Source organism: Acipenser ruthenus, chromosome 5 (genome assembly GCF_902713425.1).
Source record: "Acipenser ruthenus chromosome 5, fAciRut3.2 maternal haplotype, whole genome shotgun sequence".
In the NCBI taxonomy this organism is placed as follows: Eukaryota; Metazoa; Chordata; class Actinopteri; order Acipenseriformes; family Acipenseridae; genus Acipenser; species Acipenser ruthenus.
The window spans coordinates 32,179,199-32,198,755 of NC_081193.1; the positions used below are offsets into that span (position 1 = coordinate 32,179,199).

General features: G+C 37.6%; 1 protein-coding gene across 8 annotated transcripts; it reads right to left on the bottom strand.

The window, feature by feature from the left end:
- Positions 1-7,958: 7,958 nt before the first annotated feature.
- On the bottom strand, positions 7,959-19,532 carry LOC117402970 (peptidyl-prolyl cis-trans isomerase-like 4). Of its 8 annotated transcripts, XM_059023995.1 has the most exons (6): positions 19,391-19,532; positions 19,172-19,271; positions 16,490-18,728; positions 15,458-15,522; positions 12,747-12,854; positions 7,959-8,545 (listed from the first exon to the last, which is right to left on the bottom strand). In XM_059023995.1, exons 3-6 carry the CDS (start codon positions 16,533-16,535, stop codon positions 8,336-8,338), a joined length of 429 nt encoding a protein of 142 aa, XP_058879978.1. In that variant the 5' UTR covers positions 16,536-18,728; positions 19,172-19,271; positions 19,391-19,532; the 3' UTR covers positions 7,959-8,335. The 8 variants fall into 8 exon arrangements, 5 of the variants coding, with proteins under 5 accessions (XP_058879978.1, XP_058879980.1, XP_058879977.1 ...); XM_059023997.1 differs by lacking the exon at positions 19,391-19,532 and having other exon boundaries at positions 16,490-16,614; positions 17,266-19,383; XM_059023994.1 differs by lacking the exon at positions 19,391-19,532 and having other exon boundaries at positions 16,490-16,630; positions 17,266-19,383.
- Positions 19,533-19,557: the final 25 nt, after the last annotated feature.

Here is a 19,557-nt window from a genome sequence, read left to right on the forward strand (position 1 = left end):
TTACTTATCAAATGTTATAGCTAACTTGAAATATGCAACTGTTCAAGAGCTGAAAACGAGTAAAAAGTCTAATTAAGCAAATGATCAGTTCAATTAAGGGTCTAGTTAAGTAATTGAGAGCTCGGTTGGAATGAAAACCAGTAGCCACAGGGGGTCCTCAGGACCGAGTTTGAGAAGCCCTGAGTTAACTGGAAAGAAGTGCAAAGTCACTAACACAGCACAAGAATTCAACATGGAGACAAACCTCCATCCCAAGCCCTCCCCACCCAGGACCACACAGCTGACTGTTTTTAAACAATGTGTTCTTACGTGGTTAGACTGTAGGTGTAGAATACCTCAACATCTTAGCTAAAGAAATGTGAAGCCACAGAAACAGCCTACATTGTTATTACCTATCTTTCCAGCCACATGTAAGTGTATCACAGAGAGGATCTCCCAAGTACACCTACGCTAACTCTTAAGAAAGCCTTAACACTATCTAACTCTCGTCCCTTCCGGAAAGGTACTCACAATGCTAAGCGTTGCAGTTTAAAAGGTACACAAACTGATGTGGCTTAACTGTGATTCACCCTTGACATGAAGTCAGGTGGTATACTTTACACCTCTGAGCAAAGAATAGTTTGGGTCACACTTCAAATACACTTCTGTGTCTGGAGTTTTCACTTCTTGTAAAAAATCAAACCCAGCTGCACTACAGTATTTTTATTTATTTTTTGTCTTTTAAGTAACACAGCTCTGTGTTTTCATGTCCTCTTTAAATAGAGACAAATTATATTCACAGCATTAGTAGTCTCAGTGATGTACAGCAGCCACAACAAACACATATTTGTTGTGTTTTGTTTTTAAAACATTCCTTCCAGTTGACCTGATAAATCTGATACAGTAGTTTTGCATATGCTATTTTTTCCAGCCTAGACAACCTTCTGTATTTACATTTCTAACAGTGGTCTGTTGCCTTCTGACAGGAACAAGTGGCTTAATAAACTTTGCTCAGTTATTGGGGCTTCAGTCTATTAAAAGGTTGACCCAGCCAAGCACACACTGAAAATAGTAGTCTACTCTTATACAGGTATAATGATTGGAGTTAATAACCACACTATCCACTTATTCCCTGTATTTAAAATATTTATATAGCCCATTTGATAGTTTAATTGATACCTAATCACATGACCTGATTGCAGCTTTTTGATTGAGGTGACAATGAGATACAACATAGTCCATATGTAAAAATAATATATTGCAGTATATGTCAAAGCAATAAAAATATATTTAAAATACATCTCTTTCCTAAATATATGCTGTATAGTGCAATATAATTTTAAATATATTCTCATATATTTCAGAAAACATTCAAAATATATTGCAGTACATTCCTACAAGAATACAAGATATATTTTATAGATGGCAGAATTCAAAAATATATTTTGGATTTCATCAAAATATATTGCAATACATTAAAAAAAAAAAAAAAAAAAAAAAAAAAAACGCTACTTGGTATAATTTTTACCAGACATTATATTTTACTAACATAGGAAAGCAAAGGAACACTCATATATTGCAGTTTTGATTTATTATTAATTTGTATTTATTCTTTCCTGAAGAAGTTAAACACTTTTACTATCACACACAAGTCATTATTGTCTTGACACAAAACAACTTTATAAATTACATTACCTCACAGTAGAAGGAATCTGGGACCTCATTAGCATATGGCCAGAGCGGGGCATTCTGGGACGGAGCGATTGGACTGTTCTGTTCCCTTTTCGGATTTTAACCCTTGTGTGTACCATTGGCCTGTCCTGTCTGTGTGATGTGTTACCGTATAGTGTGTGTGAGTCTTTTGGTGTGACACCCGTGTCACTAGGGAACTATATATGTTGAATCAGCGGTTGAAAATTCTGGTCTGTGATTGGTTAAAACCTCATCATAGGAGCTAAAATAGATTGAACTATTGCCCTGACATCTTTACATCATCGGGCAATAGTCTCCGTCTGTCATGTGATTGGTTCACATCACTGTCAGTCCCGCCCCTTTCTTTCTCCCCTGCACTCCTCACAATAAGAGAAACTGACTGAACACCGATTCTGTGACTTAACAGAAAATTAATTAGAAAGCATACTACAAAAGAAAGACGCTCCAAACACTAAATTGGTATTTAAAACATCACTGTCACTGTTTTTTGACTTTCTGAAATTCAAAGAAATTCAACTTGACGAAAACAAATATGACAGGCGGGATATAAACAGGATTACGCAGCAGTCAGCCAACCAGACGGAGACTGAGAAAACTTTGCTAACTATACGGTGTGAACTTCAAAACCATTTTCTGTTATTTATTTATGTATGCTGTATCAGCTATATTTAAACAAAATATATAGTCATATTTACTATCCAACCTTGCCTCACTTATTTTCTTGACTGATTCATATATAAAATATGTACTGCAGACTCAGCCATAGTGGAAAATTAAATGCCCCTTGGGAAGACTATTGTTACCTCCAAGGTATTATAGCCCCCTGCTGGTAACAATAGTCTTCCAATGGGTCAATAATTTTCCACTATAGCCCTCCTCTCCAGTCCATATTATATATATATAAGAAGAAAAGATGATTCTTGCAGCATCAAAATACCCGGAGCTGTACAATAAAGGACACAAAAATCATAAAGACACACCAATGAGAACATCTGGCAGTCCATTTTCAGGGTACTGGATATAGCTGATGTGTAGAATTTGTTTACTACTGAAAAGCTATTATGTATTCTACATTTTTATTAGGGGGCAGCAGTGTGGAGTAGTGGTTAGGGCTCTGGACTCTTGACCGGAGGGTTGTGGGTTCCATCCCCAGTGGGGGACACTGCTGTTGTACCCTTGAGCAAGGTACTTTACCTAGATTGCTCCAGTAAAAACCCAACTGTATAAATGGGTAATTGTATGTAAAAATAATGTGATATCTGTATAATGTGATATCTTTCAACAATTGTAAGTCGCCCTGGATAAGGGCGTCTGCTAAGAAATAAATAATAATAATAATTAGCTGTATAACAGGACTAACATAAGGATATTCATGTCATACCTCATTGCTTATTATATGCAAAATTACTTAGCACAGCAAGGGAATTATAAACAAAAGCAGGAAGTTTGCTTGTCACATTTGCCAATTTGTTTTTTATTACCATATGGTATGTCACCACATTCTGATGGCAGAGGGTACTCTCATTACACATACTGATGACAGCATTATTATTGTTGTTATTCAAAGGCTAGGGTTTAGATTTTGATGTTAAGGGTAGAAGTTTTTCTGTGTTCATTGTGAGTGATACAAAGGCCAGTGTGTCACTGACTCTATGGAGAGCATTTTTTTCCTGTTGTTTTCGACACTTTTTGCTGTTTACTAAGTTTACTAATTAAGTTTAAGTTGAACACGCGGAGTGCAGGATGTGCCCTATAGCCTGGAGATCGCAGGTTCGAATCCAGGCTATGTCACAGCCGACCGTGACCGGGAGTTCCTAGGGGGCGGCGCACAATTGGCCGAGCGCTGCCCGGGTAGGGAGGGCTTAGGTCGGCAGGGGAATCCGTGGCTCACCGCGCATCAGCGACCCCTGTGGCCGATAGGGCGCCTGTGGTTCTGCAGTGGAGCCGCCAGATCTGTGTTGTCCTCCGGCACTATAGGTCTGGTGGCATTGCTGTGGATCTGCAGTGCGAAAAATGACGGCTTGGCAGGAGCACGTTTCGGAGGACGCGTGTTCCAGCCTCCGTTTCCCGAGTCGACGGGGGGGTTGCGAGCAGTGAGCCGAGGATACAGATAATAATTGGTCATGCTAAATTGGGGAGAAAACCGGGGTAAAAAAATTGGGTATTTGTGAGGGTAAGTAATACATACTCTGGTATCTGTAAAAAAATTGGCAACGACTAAATTAAAAAAAATAAATAAATAAATAAATAAATAAATAAATAAATAAAGTTTAAGTTGAACAATGTTAATTTTATACCTATTTCTTCCTTGTGTGGGTTTGCTGGTGGATGAAATAATCCAGGTACCTCAATCCCTTTTATTTTTAATATCATGTATTCACATGTGTTGATTTTTCTAAATGTAAATGGTACAGTCTAGTATTTTCATTGTCGCTTCAACAAAACAACTCTCATGTAGCTTTGTTTGGGTTCATTTCTTTTCAAATATTTTAATGTATTTAAAAACCTGATGCGAAAGTTGTACAACCATGATGAGGTGCTGAGATGGCTTAATGCCAGCTTGTGTTTACCACCGAGTAGGTTACTGGCAGAAAAAAACAACCAACTCAATGCCAATTGTTATACAAATACATTAAAACCTCCCACACTTAACTACTTTGACACAACCAAACCAAAACTGGATACCTAATACTTTGGAATCCTCTTATTTACTTCATTGATTTTAGTTTTTAGCAATCTGGTGTGTGGAGAATTAGAAGCTCATCCTTGGGGATTTCCCACAAGATTTATGACCTTCAAATCTTACTTTCATTTTAAGTTTGACATATGAATACTTGCCAGATCTTAATATTGTAACATCATTACAAGAATGTAATCCATACAAAAATACTTTAGAAATGTAGTGGTAAACCACATATCAAAATACCTTGTCATGGGATTAGCAACACCACCTTTACATTTGTAAAGGACATTTATACAAACACAGGAATGTGGCTGGAGGGATCAAACAACAGCAACAACCCTGTAAGCCTTATTAAAGCCACCAAGCTGACTTTATAACCACTTTGTATAAATACAGTACAAGGTATACTGCATACCCAACATATGTGCCCAATTTATGAATTACTCAGTGTCCTCAGGAATGGCTTAAGACAGGGGTTCCCAAACTTTCTTGGCTCAGGTCAAGTAAGCTTTGTTGTTCACACTATACTCCAAATGAATCGACCCCCCCTAATGAACTCGGTGTGAACACAGCCATAAAGATCCAACCGCAAGTGGCTAAAAATGGCATCACATCACAGCAGTTTTGACTATCAATTAATTGTTATTTTATATAGCACCTTTCATAGTGGACCACAATCACAAAGCACTTTACAAGATTTAAAGATACAACAGCTAAAAGCAAATATCAGGCTTAAAGAGCACGGAAAGCAAGAGAGAACAGGTGGGTCTTGAAGTTGATTTAAAGCAGGCGACGGTGGGAGCATCACGCACCAAAGCTGGGAGATAGTTCCAAAGAGTAAGAGCCATGAAGCTAAATGAGCGTTCTCCAAGTGTGGTGCACTTTTGCTTGGGGATAACAAGCAGACCAGAGTCGGAGGACCTCAGCTTTTTTTTAAAACTAATCCTGAACTTTACAGGTAGCCAGTGCAACTGGGCAAGACGGGGTGTGAAGTGTTCAGGTTTTTTTTTACATCTGGTAAGGATACCTACTACAAAACGACTTAAACTGCAGTGGCAATTTTATTACCAATGTCATACAGAAATATGAAGTCCTTCTTCAAAATAAAGCTTTTAAAGGAAAGGGGAACTGATACAAATACAAGATACTAATATTAGCAAAAGTTTTACTTCTTTGCACAACAGGAAGTACATTACCAGCTACTGTAGGTCTCTTAAGAGACGGATATTTGAGTACCTTTCTTAGAAACTTAATTTACAAAAGATGATGGCCTTAATTTAGAATAAGACAAGGCTTTGTGAGTCAGTTGCTTTCTGCCCTTGAGCAGGGTAAAACCTCTTAAGCTAGTTGAAAAAACAAGCTTATTTGTTACAGTTAACCTAATTCAGTTACAGTTTAGAAAACCTAAATAAATAAAGGACTAAGCAGCCTGCAAATTCCACATAGGGTTAGATGATTTCCTAGGACTAGGATTTCCTAATACTTTTTTTATATTTTTAAATAAACGCTTATCCAAAGAAAAAAAAATATCCAAAGAAGAACTACGCCCAGTAATTTTACAAAACTATTACCAAACAACAAATCTCTTAAGCACTGTCAATTGTGTTTGTTTCTCATTTTGTAACCCTAATGTGGAATAATGACTGAAATAAGTAAATTCATAGTCCTTGTTTACCTGTATCCTAGAATAGAATTGTTTACTGGTATCTACCAGGTACAAGATTTTGTTTGTCTAAGAAATTGTGTTAATGTAGTTAAAGTAATTATGTAATCAAACTCAAATGAGTTTATGTTGAATCACTATTTTGGGCAACATGTTTTTTTTTCCAAAAAGCTCGGGTAGAACAGGCAGATTTTTCAAGGTGGAATTGATACCTTTCTGTGAAAGGAAAATGACTGCCCTATTGTTAGCATACTTTTCTTTGTTGAAAAAGATTGGAACATAGTTCAACATTATCATGTTGTTGTTCCTGAACCTTGCACAGGTAAGGGCTGATGTAAGGATAGGCGCAGTGCAAACAATTGTGGCTGCAAAATTCAAATTGCCTAGCGCCCAGTCAGTTATTTTGCACTGCGGCCTATGCAAGCTTAAGAGCAATGCAAATTACTGAGCATGCATGAATAATGTGCTGAAATCATGATAATGAAGGTCGTTGTTGGAGAGTGCAGCCAGCGGCTGATGTTGATTCGCAGGGAAGCACGCAGAGCACAGAGAAGTTTGGTGTAAAACCAATTATTTTTATTTAAAAACAATAATAAACAAAAAGCTAATTGAACCAAATATCAAACAATTTGAAGAAAGAAAAAGTGGAAACCAAAAATAACTATTTATAGTCACCTAATCACAGGTACTGACTTCAATAACTGAGTCCAACCATAGAGCTGCAAACCTCCCCTCTGATCTACACAAAAGGAAGATCCTGACTGAACCAAATGACAGCCTTTATACCTTTCCAGGCCTACCCCTCCCCCAGAATAAACCATTATGCAGGTGGTTATATAAGAACAAAACAGCAAACAGTTATCAATAATAAATAAAGTATTCAAAAAGAAACAAATCAATGAATATATATATATATATATATATATATATATATATATATATATATATATATATATATATACATTCTAAACATTAATCTAACACATGCATTAATACTATGCTTTAAAACAAACAGAGGGAAACTTAACTAAAATCAGCTATCCCCCCTTTCAATATCTTCTACAGGTACTGCCCTGCTACAGGAAGTCAGTACCCAGGGAAGTCAATAAAAGCTTCCCTCACCAACATGGCTGGTTCCCCACTTCCTGTCAAGATGGAGGACAACACCACCACACCCAACTCAAGTTGCCTAAACCATCGCATATCAAAAAACATGCATATTAAAATAACTGTTCATTTTATCTTAACAATAGTACCGCAATACATTGTTGTGGAAGTGTGCACCCTTCCAAACCAACTGTCTAAACAGTACTCTTGATTAACCTTTCTTTTGTTTTTCAGGACACTCCCAACCACAGGCCTCCAGTCCTGATACACCAGGTAAGTGAATTTTGTTTTTATTATTTTCCTTACTAGACCCAAGGTTCAGCAACACAATACAAAAACAGTTAAAAAACAATTTGCAGAAAATGTCCAGATACATACTGAGACAAATGTGAGGGTCTCCTCCCTCACAGTCGTAATGACTGCCGCCTGTGCATAAGGCTATTTAGCAGCCCCACTTACAGTAGCTTTATTAAAAAATGACTTCTTAATTGTTCAGTGTACTTTTCTTTGTTGAATAAGATTGGAACATTACCTGAACCTTGCACAGGTAAGGGCTGATGTAAGGATATATGCAGTGCAAACAATTGCAGCCTCTATTAGCTTAAGAGAAATGCAAATTACTCAACATGCACAAATAATGAGCTGCAATCATGATAATGAGGGTCACAATGAGTGTCGCCTCAGCTTGTGCATCTGGTTATTTAGCAGCCACACTTACAGCCCAGAGGTGAAGGTGAGTTACGAGTAAACAGTCACTATTACAGTTGTATTAGTAAAAAAACAAAAGCAAAGCAAAACAAAATAAAACACAACCAGAATTCAGTAGCTTTATTAAAAATCTCAGGTGCATATCAGATAAGAATGTATCGAGAGGGAGTTACTCCGACTAGGTACAGTTCTTCACTGATGCTGGTTAAAAACATACTTCGGTCTTAACTTAGCCCTCCATGTAAAGCACATCTGCACAACTAGCACTAAGAGGAGGAAGTAAAAAAAAAAGAGGTGGTCAAGGATTGTATGGACATGGAGACCAAACAGATCTTGTCTAAGAAGATGGTCCCTGGTCCCTACAAGGCAGCCTTCAGTGTCCATTGCTGCACAAACCATCAACACGATGAAAATAATTTATTTAAAAAAAACCAACAGGGCTCAAGGGTTCCTGGATGAATCTCTGAGAGTGGGGATTCTTCTTATCTGTGCTGGCTGCGTTCCTTGTCTTTGCATTTCCTTGGACTCTGGCTCCTGTCTCTCCTCTCACGGTCTCCGTCCCCCTTTGACTTGTTGTGCTTGTGGTTATCATTATCCTGGGAGCGACTCCTGCTACGACTGCAGTGCCTCTCAGCCTTCCTCTCCATCGTCACCTGGTCTCTGTACCGATTCTCCAGGCTGTCTCGGCGGTGCTGAGAAACACACAAGAGACAACTTAGCAGAGGTCGGGAATACTACTGATAATGAATTGCTTTACTTTTTAACTCTGACTACAACTCCCAAAAACAACAGTTGTCTACAGTCCCAAACCCTCAGCTCACACAATTAAAGCCAGCTGATAAAAAGACTGATGAGGAATAATTACTGTCTTTCCTGATGACAAAGAATATGACGGTCCATAAGGTCCATGTAAGGCAGCAGTGTGGAGTAGTGGTTAGGGCTCTGGACTCTTGACTAAAGGGTCGTGGGTTCAATCCCAGGTGAAGGACACTACCTTGCTCAAGGGTACAGCAGCACTTTACCTAGATTGCTCCAGTAAAAAAAAAAAAAACAACTGTATAAATGTGTAATTGTATGTAAAAATAATGTGTAAAAAAATAATGTAATTGTATGTAAAAATAATGTGATATAATAATAATAAGGGCAGAGTTGGATTGAGATCTAGGCTAGGGAGTCTTCGTGGCAGTATTTCAAGCTCAGTGAGATATACTTGGTCCAATCAACACACTGCAGCGCCTACTATTCTGCTGACCAGAGGAGAGTGGTACTTTGGGCAATACAGCGCTTATTACCATCTCTATCTATAATATAACATAGAATCTGAATAAAACTAAAACTTGGTAAACTAGTAAATAAACATTGACAAGTGTTTCATTGGATGTGATTCTGAATGAAGCAGTTTTTTGCTTTTTACACAATTGCACTGTAAGACGACCCTGACTATTACCAATACTAATTAAATTAAAGTTCACGTTAGACTACATTTTGTACAGTACATGGTTTAGGATTCCATTTTTTTTTCATTGAACCCTTTGTAACCTACTTTATTTATTTTACTTCTATATTGAACACATTTAAGTTTAGTAGAGCAGTCTTTATCTTTCATACCCATTTTCCCTGGGATTAGACTAGTCCAGGGGAGTCCAGCCTTTTCTTGGGCATGAGCCACTTTTAAATTTCAGACTAAGACGCGAACCATACCGTAAAACGTAGGACATAAAATAATAACACAAACAGCAGGGTAGAGAAGGAAGTACTGTGGACACTAAGAACAGCACGAGTACTATGCAGCCAGCTCAGGCACTTTCAACTATGTACGTTTTTTATATGTTATTTGTTTTTCACTAAGCACCCTGCTAAAGCAAATAGCCCCACATCACCTTTTTATGCTGCCATATATAGTCAACTCAACATATTGTAGTGTCCGGCTGTGTGTGTGTGTGTGTGTGTGTGTGTGTGTTGGGGGGGGCAAGAGGTTGAAGGCACTATTGTAACAAACAGGCTTTTAATTTCCTGGTATCTCATTGGCATGTACCCTTGGAATGGGGTTACATTAACTTTCGATAGACGACGGGGAAATAAAAAGTACCGGTATAAGTGCCTTTTCACTTGGACAGATATCCGTGTGCCACATGCTCAAGAAACCACCACCAGAAGAAATGATCCCACAGGAAAACAACTCACAAATTCTCCCACAAAAGAAAAACAAATCTGAACAAGCTGTAAGTAAAAGATTGTAATAAGTGACAGGCAGCTAGACCAGATAGAAACTGAGCGAGAGGAAAGAAACAAAAAAAACACCAAGTGAGCCGTCACAGTATTTGAACAGTGGGCTGGGCACCATGACACTGAGGAAACTTTAAATAATCACCTTCGTAAATTTTACACGGAAGTCAGAACAGCTGCAGGAGAAAACTACTCCGTGGCTGGCTACTGTTCTCTGCATACGGCTTTAAACCGCCAGCTCACAAGTCCACAGATCGGCCGACAGCTCAGCATACACACCGACCCCACTTTCAACACAAAGCAACTGCACAATTAACTGTCCTGTAAACTTCATAGCCTAGAACAAATAGTTGTCTTTACCAACCCCATATGACAGTGTTTTGTTTAAAGACTATTTTTCTTGTTGAAGTTAAAAAGGGACAATTATTTTCTTGTTTTGCAAAAATAAATAAAATGTCTGTGTTCAAGTTTTAAACCACAAAACCTGTTTCTGTCTTTTTTTTCTTAACAGTTGTCAATTTTCTAAATGCAGTAAGACCCTCCAGGGTGGACGGCATGGACAATACTGGACGTTCCAGTGCCCAATACCACCCCGTGGGCTGGCACTTTTAAAAACGATTCATTCATACTTACATTTTATTTCTTGAAACCTTTTTTTCACACAATGCAGTCACTTTGTCCAAAGCTAAACAAAATACTTCACACTACCGCTGAACATCTTTTTTATTTCCTGCAAACTGTAAATAAACATGAAGTTTATCTGTTTTCTAGTCTTTTTTTCAGATCTTTCTGATCCCCGTTTCTTTGACACTGTAGCGGTGCCTGCCTGTGTGCTATGACCTTTCAACTCTCTGGTTGTTTATTTATTTATTTACTTATATAGCGAAGTGCTGAGACTACTCAGAAACAATTTAAACATTCTTATTGAAGAAAAAATGTATATGGTTTTATTTTGATCACGGTAATAAAAACTATTATTTGCCATGCTGATGTTTATATATTGGTATTCACATTATATATATGTGGGCAGCAGTGTGGAGTAGTGGTTAGGGCTTTGGACTCTGGACCGGAGGGTTGTGGGTTCAATCCCCAGTGGGGGACACTGCTGTTGTACCCTTGAGCAAGGTACTTTACCTAGATTGCTCCAGTAAAAACCCAACTGTATATATGGGTCATTGTATGTGAAATAATGTATAATGTGATATCTTGTAACAATTGTAAGTCGCCCTGGATAAGGGCGTCTGCTAAGAAATTAATAATAATAATAATAATAAATACTCTGTACTCTGTCTGGACATCTCTGTTAAACTAGTAGGGAAAATAACCAAAGCACAACATTAAATTAGGCGACTGCAAAAATGAAATGTGAGTTAAAAAGTAGGTTCGGGGATGAACAATTCACATAATTTGTCAGCTCTGTTTGAAATAAAATTAAGAGGACCAGTGTTAGGCTCAGGCAAGATATTAAGGTAAAAACAAAGGTTGTTTTGTAGCTTTTTTTCTGAGTTTAATTATGAAAACAGAATCAGCTCAATTTCTTATAATGGCATCACCTGATTAAAAATAAAACCAGAAAACTTCAAGCTCTACTTGTGTGTGTGTGTGTGTTCGCATTTACTTTTTCCCCAAAATACTCATTTCTTTTTACCAATATGGATCTCTATTAATATGAAGCACAACACATTATTTTAAAATAAAATACAGTGGATGGTGCGATACTATCGTATTCATTACCACTGTTCATTGTGCTACTAGGAACTCTAACCAAACTATTTTAATAGTGTGTGTACGCATTAAGCCCGACTAACATGAAACAGTCATGGGGCAGCAGTGTGGAGTAGTGGTTAGGGCTCTGGACTCTTGACCGGAGGGTTGTGGGTTCAATCCCGGGTCGGGGGACACTGCTGCTGTACCCTTGAGCAAGGTACTTTACCTAGATTGCTCCAGTAAAAACCCAACTGTATAAATGGGTAATTGTATGTAAAAATAATGTGATATCTTGTAACAATTGTAAGTCGCCCTGGATAAGGGCGTCTGCTAAGAAATAAATAATAATAATAAACAGTATTTCAGTGTGGACGTTTTGAGCTGGATTAATTAAAATATTTTTGAGTACGGTTCTTGAGACTGGTTATGTCGTATGGACAGGGCCTTTATTAAAGAACCAAACTTGTGTTGTATATACTGTAAATGCTTAGTCGCCAACGTGGCGACTTAACAGTCAAATCGACTGGCCATATTAAAATTGAAGGTCGCATTTGGCGTCCGGGTGACCCGATTTGAACCACCCTGCCTGACCTACATTCATTTTGTTTTCTACAAAGGCAATACAAAAAAAACTTAAATTGTTGATTTTTTTATAGTAACTGTTTCTATTTATTAATCAGGAACTGATGGACTTTTAGCCTACTGTACACTAAAACTATGTGCTTCAATCACAGAAGTATGAGGATTGTCAATTCACTGTTCACTCTAATCAGTTTGTGTAAGACAACACTGCTTGTTTGTGCCCAGTTAAGAAGTAAGATCCAGTGACACAATTATGTATGGTAATGTGTTGCTATCTCTGGGATTGTCCACAGAAACAAGACTGAATTGACTTTATGTGAACAGTTTTAACAAATCAAGCACAATAATTAAAATCAAATAATACAGTTAATTCCCTATCTTTCCCTTTCCATTTAATCTTCGAAACAGACTAAAATCCCCATGTATTCTCCAATCATCGATGAGCACATTGTCCATCTTGAAGTAAACCTTTTCAGTGTCTTCTTCCTGGTTATCATAAAGGCAAAATTATCTTGTTGTTCTTTGATCTACCACATTTAGCCCCTCTTGTAAAAAATCTGTTAAGTTGACCATGGTGAAATGGTTTGAGAAAACTGATTCAGATTCATCTTCATCATTAGTGACAGCTCCCCAAATAATTCTTGCTGCAATCTACCACACTATATATATATATATATATATATATATATATATATATATATATATATATATATATATATACACAGTACTGTGCAAAAGTTTTAGGCAGGTGTGAAAAAATGCTGTAAAGTAAGAATGCTTTCAAAATAGACATGTTAATAGATTATATTTATCAATTAACTAAATGCAAAGTGAGTGAACAGAAGAAAAATCTAAATCAAATCAATATTTGGTGTGACCACCCTTTGCCTTCAAAACAGCATCAATTCTTCTAGGTACACTTGCACAAAGTCAGGGATTTTGTAGGCATATAGTCAGGTGTATGATTAAACAATTATACCAAACAGGTGCTAATGATCATCAATTCAATATATAGGTTGAAACACAATCATTAACTGAAACAGAAACAGCTGTGTAGGAGGAATAAAACTCGGTGAGGAACAGCCAAACTCAGCTAACAAGGTGAGGTTGCTGAAGAGGTTACTGTCAAAAGTCATACACCATGGCAAGACTGAGCACAGCAACAAGACACAAGGTAGTTATACTGCATCAGCAAGGTCTCTCCCAGGCAGAAATTTCAAGGCAGACAGGGATTTCCAGATGTGCTGTCCAAGCTCTTTTGAAGAAGCACAAAGAAACGGGCAACATTGAGGACCGTAGACGCAATGGTCGGCCAAGGAAACTTACTGCAGCAGATGAAAGACACATCATGCTTACTTCCCTTCGCAATTGGAAGATGTCCAGAAGTGCCATCAGCTCAGAATTGGCAGAAAACAGTGGGACCCTGGTACACCCATCTACTGTCCGGAGAAGTCTGGTCAGAAGTGGCCTTCATGGAAGACTTGCGGCCAAAAAGCCATACTTCCGACGTGGAAACAAGGCCAAGCGACTCAACTATGCACGAAAACACAGGAACTGGGGTGCAGAAAAATGGCAGCAGGTGCTCTGGACTGATGAGTCAAATTTTGAAATATTTGGCTGTAGCAGAAGGCAGTTTGTTTGCCGAAGGGCTGGAGAGCGGTACACAAATGAGTGTCTGCAGGCAACAGTGAAGCATGGTGGAGGTTCCTTGCAAGTTTGGGGCTGCATTTCTGCAAATGGAGTTGGGGATTTGGTCAGAATTAATGGTCTCCTCAATGCAGAGAAGTACATGCAGATAATTATCCATCATGCAATACCATCAGGGAGGCATCTGATTGGCCCCAAATTTATTCTGCAGCATGACAACGACCCCAAACATACAGCGAAAGTCATTAAGAACTATCTTCAGCGTAAAGAAGAACAAGGAGTCCTGGAAGTGATGGTATGGCCCCCACAGAGCCCTGATCTCAACATCATCGAGTCTGTCTGGGATTACATGAAGAGAGAGAAGCAACTGAGGCTGCCTAAATCCACAGAAGAACTGTGGTTAGTTCTCCAAGATGTTTGGGCCAACCTACCTGACGAGTTCCTTCAAAAACTGTGTGCAAGTGTACCTAGAAGAATTGATGCTGTTTTGAAGGCAAAGGGTGGTCACACCAAATATGGATTTGATGTAGATTTTTCTTCTGTTCACTCACTTTGCATTTTGTTAATTGATAAATATAAACTATTAACATGTCTATTTTTGAAAGCATTCTTACTTTACAGCATTTTTTCACACCTGCCTAAAACTTTTGCACAGTACTGTATATATATAATTTTACCATTAAAGTATTAGTACAACCCAAAAATGTTCATAAAAAAAGTTTGACATACTTGAAAGATTACTTAATTGACACATTAGTTTAATTTGCATAATGTGTCATTTTACTTAGCTTTACAGAGAATTTGGGGGTAACTATCTGAAAAGTTTTTGGATCCATTGTATTCTGACCTTTCATCAGATCCAAAGTTGAAGCAAACTGACAGTCATTAAAATGTGTGAACTTAAGTGACTTATTGCCCTCTATCTGTCAGAATTAGTTTCTCCCATAATTAGCAGCTGCAGCCTTTGTAAACTTAGCTATGTGAATTGATATAAATTAATGCTTAATTATCATTTCTTAAACAAAAAGGTGAATCCCCATGAATCAAATGATTTTAGTCAGTTAAATGTATAAAGGATCAAACAAATGGACGTATATTATCTAATTCATTATGGTTAAAAAATTTGCATCCATACATTTTTAACCGGATATCAGAAAGTGAAAGAATCCAGAGGTAATAAATAGTAACAAATAAATAAATGCACTGGGCTTGCTGTGTGAAGAAAGCTGTCATGATTTTAACTGTATCGCAAAGTAGAAGAGGAGAACAAAGGATATACAGACATAGCCAAAAAATAAAAGCAACAGATTACTTAGAAGTTATTACTAATTCAAGTGATTTTTATAAAAGATAGAAGTTTCCCCTTTACGATCATTTTTATACACCTGGTAGCACCAGGCAGGCCTCCCTGTCCCACAATAAAACACACATGCAAACCGTACCTTTTCAAATTCAATGAAAGCGTAGCACAGAGACTCTGGTTTTCCAGTCTTGAATGATTTCACAACTGCAAAGGATACAATCAGTGTTATAAAATACAGTAAATGTTGCCATAGAACATAGAACTAATATATGTGCTGTATTAGCTGACTGAATACAAAAGCATCAAAGCGCAAATGTTGCAAGTTGCAGTCTTTTTTTCTTTATTCTGAGATTTTGGGTATAGCTTCCAGTAAGTACCCTCTGCCATTGTTCAAGATTTGTTTTTTGCCCACCGATTTTGGATATCGCACTCAAATAGACAAGATTAATCGATCAATTATTTTTTAATCGATCAAAGCCCACAGGTATTATGAAGCGATTATCCATTAAATTGATTAAAACCCCCTACTTCTTATATGTACTACATGTATTAAATATGGGTTGTACAGTATATATCTGTCTTTACATTTCATCGGTTTGCAATCTCTAATGTTACTTGTTCCATTTTTCCTTTAGGTTGGTGGCTCCCATCAAGTAGCTGGAAGCCACTATTATAAAGAGATTATCTTAGTAAAACTCATATTTGTGAATGTTTACAATGTGTTGTGAATAACTATTGTAGTCACATCTAGCTGTTCCTTTGTTGGTTCAGGAGAGCGATCAGGTATTGGCAGGCCATGTGGATCGTCCAAGGGATCGTCCAGTATGACGGTGTGGTTTATTCTGAATGTGAAAATAAATACTTCACATATAATGCCCTTCACAAAGAAATACTAAAAGAAGTGTAACAGATTCAGTGATAAATGTTTCTCAATGTCTTCAAGAATTTATTTTAAGAACTACTGTGTTTAATAGTTATGAATAGTGTATATAAAAATGGCAGATTATGGTCTAGTGATTCTATAAATAAATAAATAAATAAATAAATAAATAAATAAAAGATGATACAATTCTGAAATAATATATATATATTATATTCAATCAATTTGCCCGTGTTGCTGTCCTTAAGAACTGCCTCAACAACATGCGGCTTGATGTCGCAGGCCTCTCACCTGATATCCTGGAAAGGCAGGAAATCCATGTCCACAAAAGCCTCATTGATCTTCATCAGGACATCCATGCCTTCAGTTACCTCCCCAAACACTGTGAATCCCATCAAGATAATCCAGGGTTTCCCCTGTAGTAATAAGGAACTAATTAGGAAAGAAAAAATATAGAAATTAATCTGAAGAAAACTAAAATAATAAACTAAAAGGATCTTCTGCAACAAAATCTGTTTAGTTTAAATAAACCAAGTTGTGTTGGTGGATAACATAGTTTGATATTTATTAAACTGTTCTAGACTACAACAGTCTTGTGCCAAGTTGCTGATCTTGGCAGGGGACCTACGGTGATTGTTTCAGTGGCCATTGGGCTGTCGGTCAGTGTGAGCTGGGGATATCACACACTGGCATTCCCTACTGGTCAGGCGCCCAACAAGTGCACCGACACTGCTGATATGTTAGTGGGTTGCAGAAGTGAGGCGACAATCAATTTGGATCTTTCAAAATGGTTATAAAAACCAGGGTAAAAATTCATCAAATAATATTAAACATAGCGGTATCTGATGAAAACCTAGCAGTCAAAACGTCATTGGTTTGCTTTCTAAAATCGAAACGATTAAATACATTTCTGGACTTTGTTTGAGAAAGTGCGTCAATCTTTATTTTGTGAAAAAAATAGCGGTAAACAGCATTTCCATAGAAAAACTGACACTGAAAGGCACTTGTACAAACATTTGTCTACTAGACAATGTAGTTTCCTCAGTTTTACTAACATTTCATTTTACCTGAGAGCCATGCTGGTTGTGGGCATTATTCACCATGTACACTGTCCCCTTTTTCTTATGCTTTATCCTGGGCATTTTCTCTGCTTCAAAAAACCTAGCTTGATCACCATGCAGTCTAATGCAGGAAACATTTATGAACACCAGTAAAAATATTGCTCTTTAAAAAAAAAAAAAAAATCAAAACAAAACCAAAAAAAAAACATTATTCAGCAGGGCAGGCTCAAATTGATTATTAAAAGAGCTGATGATTTTTTGATTGCTGACCTTTTGGCCCCTGGAATTCCAACAGCTATTCAAAGCGTGGCGCTGCCACTCAGTCATTATTTTACAGAAATCCTCTCACAAACATAAGATGCTTGAACTTGGAAGCTGTACAACTTGGATGTTTGCAATTATATTGTCTGTAGTTGTATTATGAAACATACATATTGTTCTGTGTCCTTTTGCAAGAACTTTGCTTCTCAACAAGATTCACCTACCTGAAAACAGATTCACCTCCCCAGACAGTGCCCATGGGGTCACCAGTCTGGATGATAAAATCTCTCTAGATAGACAACTGAGCAAAGCAAGTTAGCAAAATAAGTTAGCATAAAATGTATGGCAGTATATATTGCATTATCTGAATGATTCAATAAACCTATATGACTTTTCCAAAGATCCCTAGAGATCTCCAGGAGACTCTGATAGTACTACTAGGTCAAAGCCGGTGTCTTCGTCGGACCACAGATAAAGAATTTCCTGGAGTGCAATGAATTCCCCAAGAAGCTCACTAGTAAGGAGAAAGCGGCTTGGAACAGCTTTGTCACAGTGGTTCGGGGCTTCCTGGGCAATCACAAGGCCGAAAACTATGTGGAGCTGGTTGAGACTCTGGTGTAGAACTACGGCACAGTGGGCTGTAGGATGTCCCTCAAAGTCCATATCCTTGATGCTCATCTTGATAAATTCAAGGAGAACATGGGAGCGTACTCGGAGGAGCAAGGTGAGCGCTTCCACCAGGATATACTGGACTTTGAACGCCTCTACCAAGGACAGTATAACGAGAACATGATGGGAGACTACATTTGGGGGCCGATTCATGAAAGTGATTTACAGTATAATCGTAAATCTCGAAAAACTACTCACTTCTAAATCTTTTGTAGTCATTTTTGTATTACTTTAGTATAAATACATGTTAATTTGGATTCATATGTTGTTTTTTTCTGACTTTATGTGAACGAAAAGACACAAATTCGCCCATTTTCTCATTGGAAATAGGTAAATTTAAAAATATCACTGTCCTGGTCACAAAAGCAAAGTTTGTGGGGAATAATAGCCATTTTCTATACTTTTGAGGCATAAGCAATTAGGAAATAACACTTACTACCCAGGAACAAAAATTGTGTTACATAGTGTTACCTGATCATTGTCAATGAAGCAGTAGTTGTAAAATGTAATTTTACACAACTTAAGAAAATTCAAGGAAGCTGCAAAAACAAACAGAAAACTAAATATCAATCAGAGATCAATGCAAACGCGAGGATTTGTATACAATCATGTACAAAACAGTACTTTACCACGTTTCACATATCCCTCATTAGCTTAGGTACATTCAAGATTCAACCACTAAATCATCCATCTCCAACACCTAGACAACTTTACCTAGATTGCTACAGTAAAAACCCAACTGTATAAATGGGTAACTGTATGTAAAAATAATGTAAATGTATGTAAAAAATAATGTGATATCTTGTAACAATTGTAAGTCGCCCTGGATAAGGGCGTCTGCTAAGAAATAAATCATAATACAATAGGTAAGCAGCATATTTCTGGGAGGTTTATTGTGGCATTATTATAGCACTGTATAACTTTAATGGGTTAGTTGTAGTTTACGATGGCAATCCATATAATTAATTAGAAATGTTCTTACCCCTCGGGGTTTCCTCTCTACATAAATCAATAACAGCGTCTCCTAACGTAGTCTCCAATACAGCCATCCTACAGTGACTGTATGAACTCTTCATTCTTATCTGCAAATGACATCATCAGTAAGCAACAATTTCTTCAACGCGCTTATCTATGACTCCATCTTCCGGGAGAAAAAATGATTGCGTTGTGTTACCCAGAACTTTTCTCCAACAGTGTATACCTGCAAGACGGACGACACACGCCTCACAAGTAGAAGTATACCCTTCTCGAACTTGCTGCGCCGGCTGCTGTTGTCTGCAGTCTTTCTCACGTCACACGCAGCTTCTAGAGAAACGCCGGGTGCGTTCACGGAGATCACTCTGCGCAGATTCTGTGCACAATGTAACC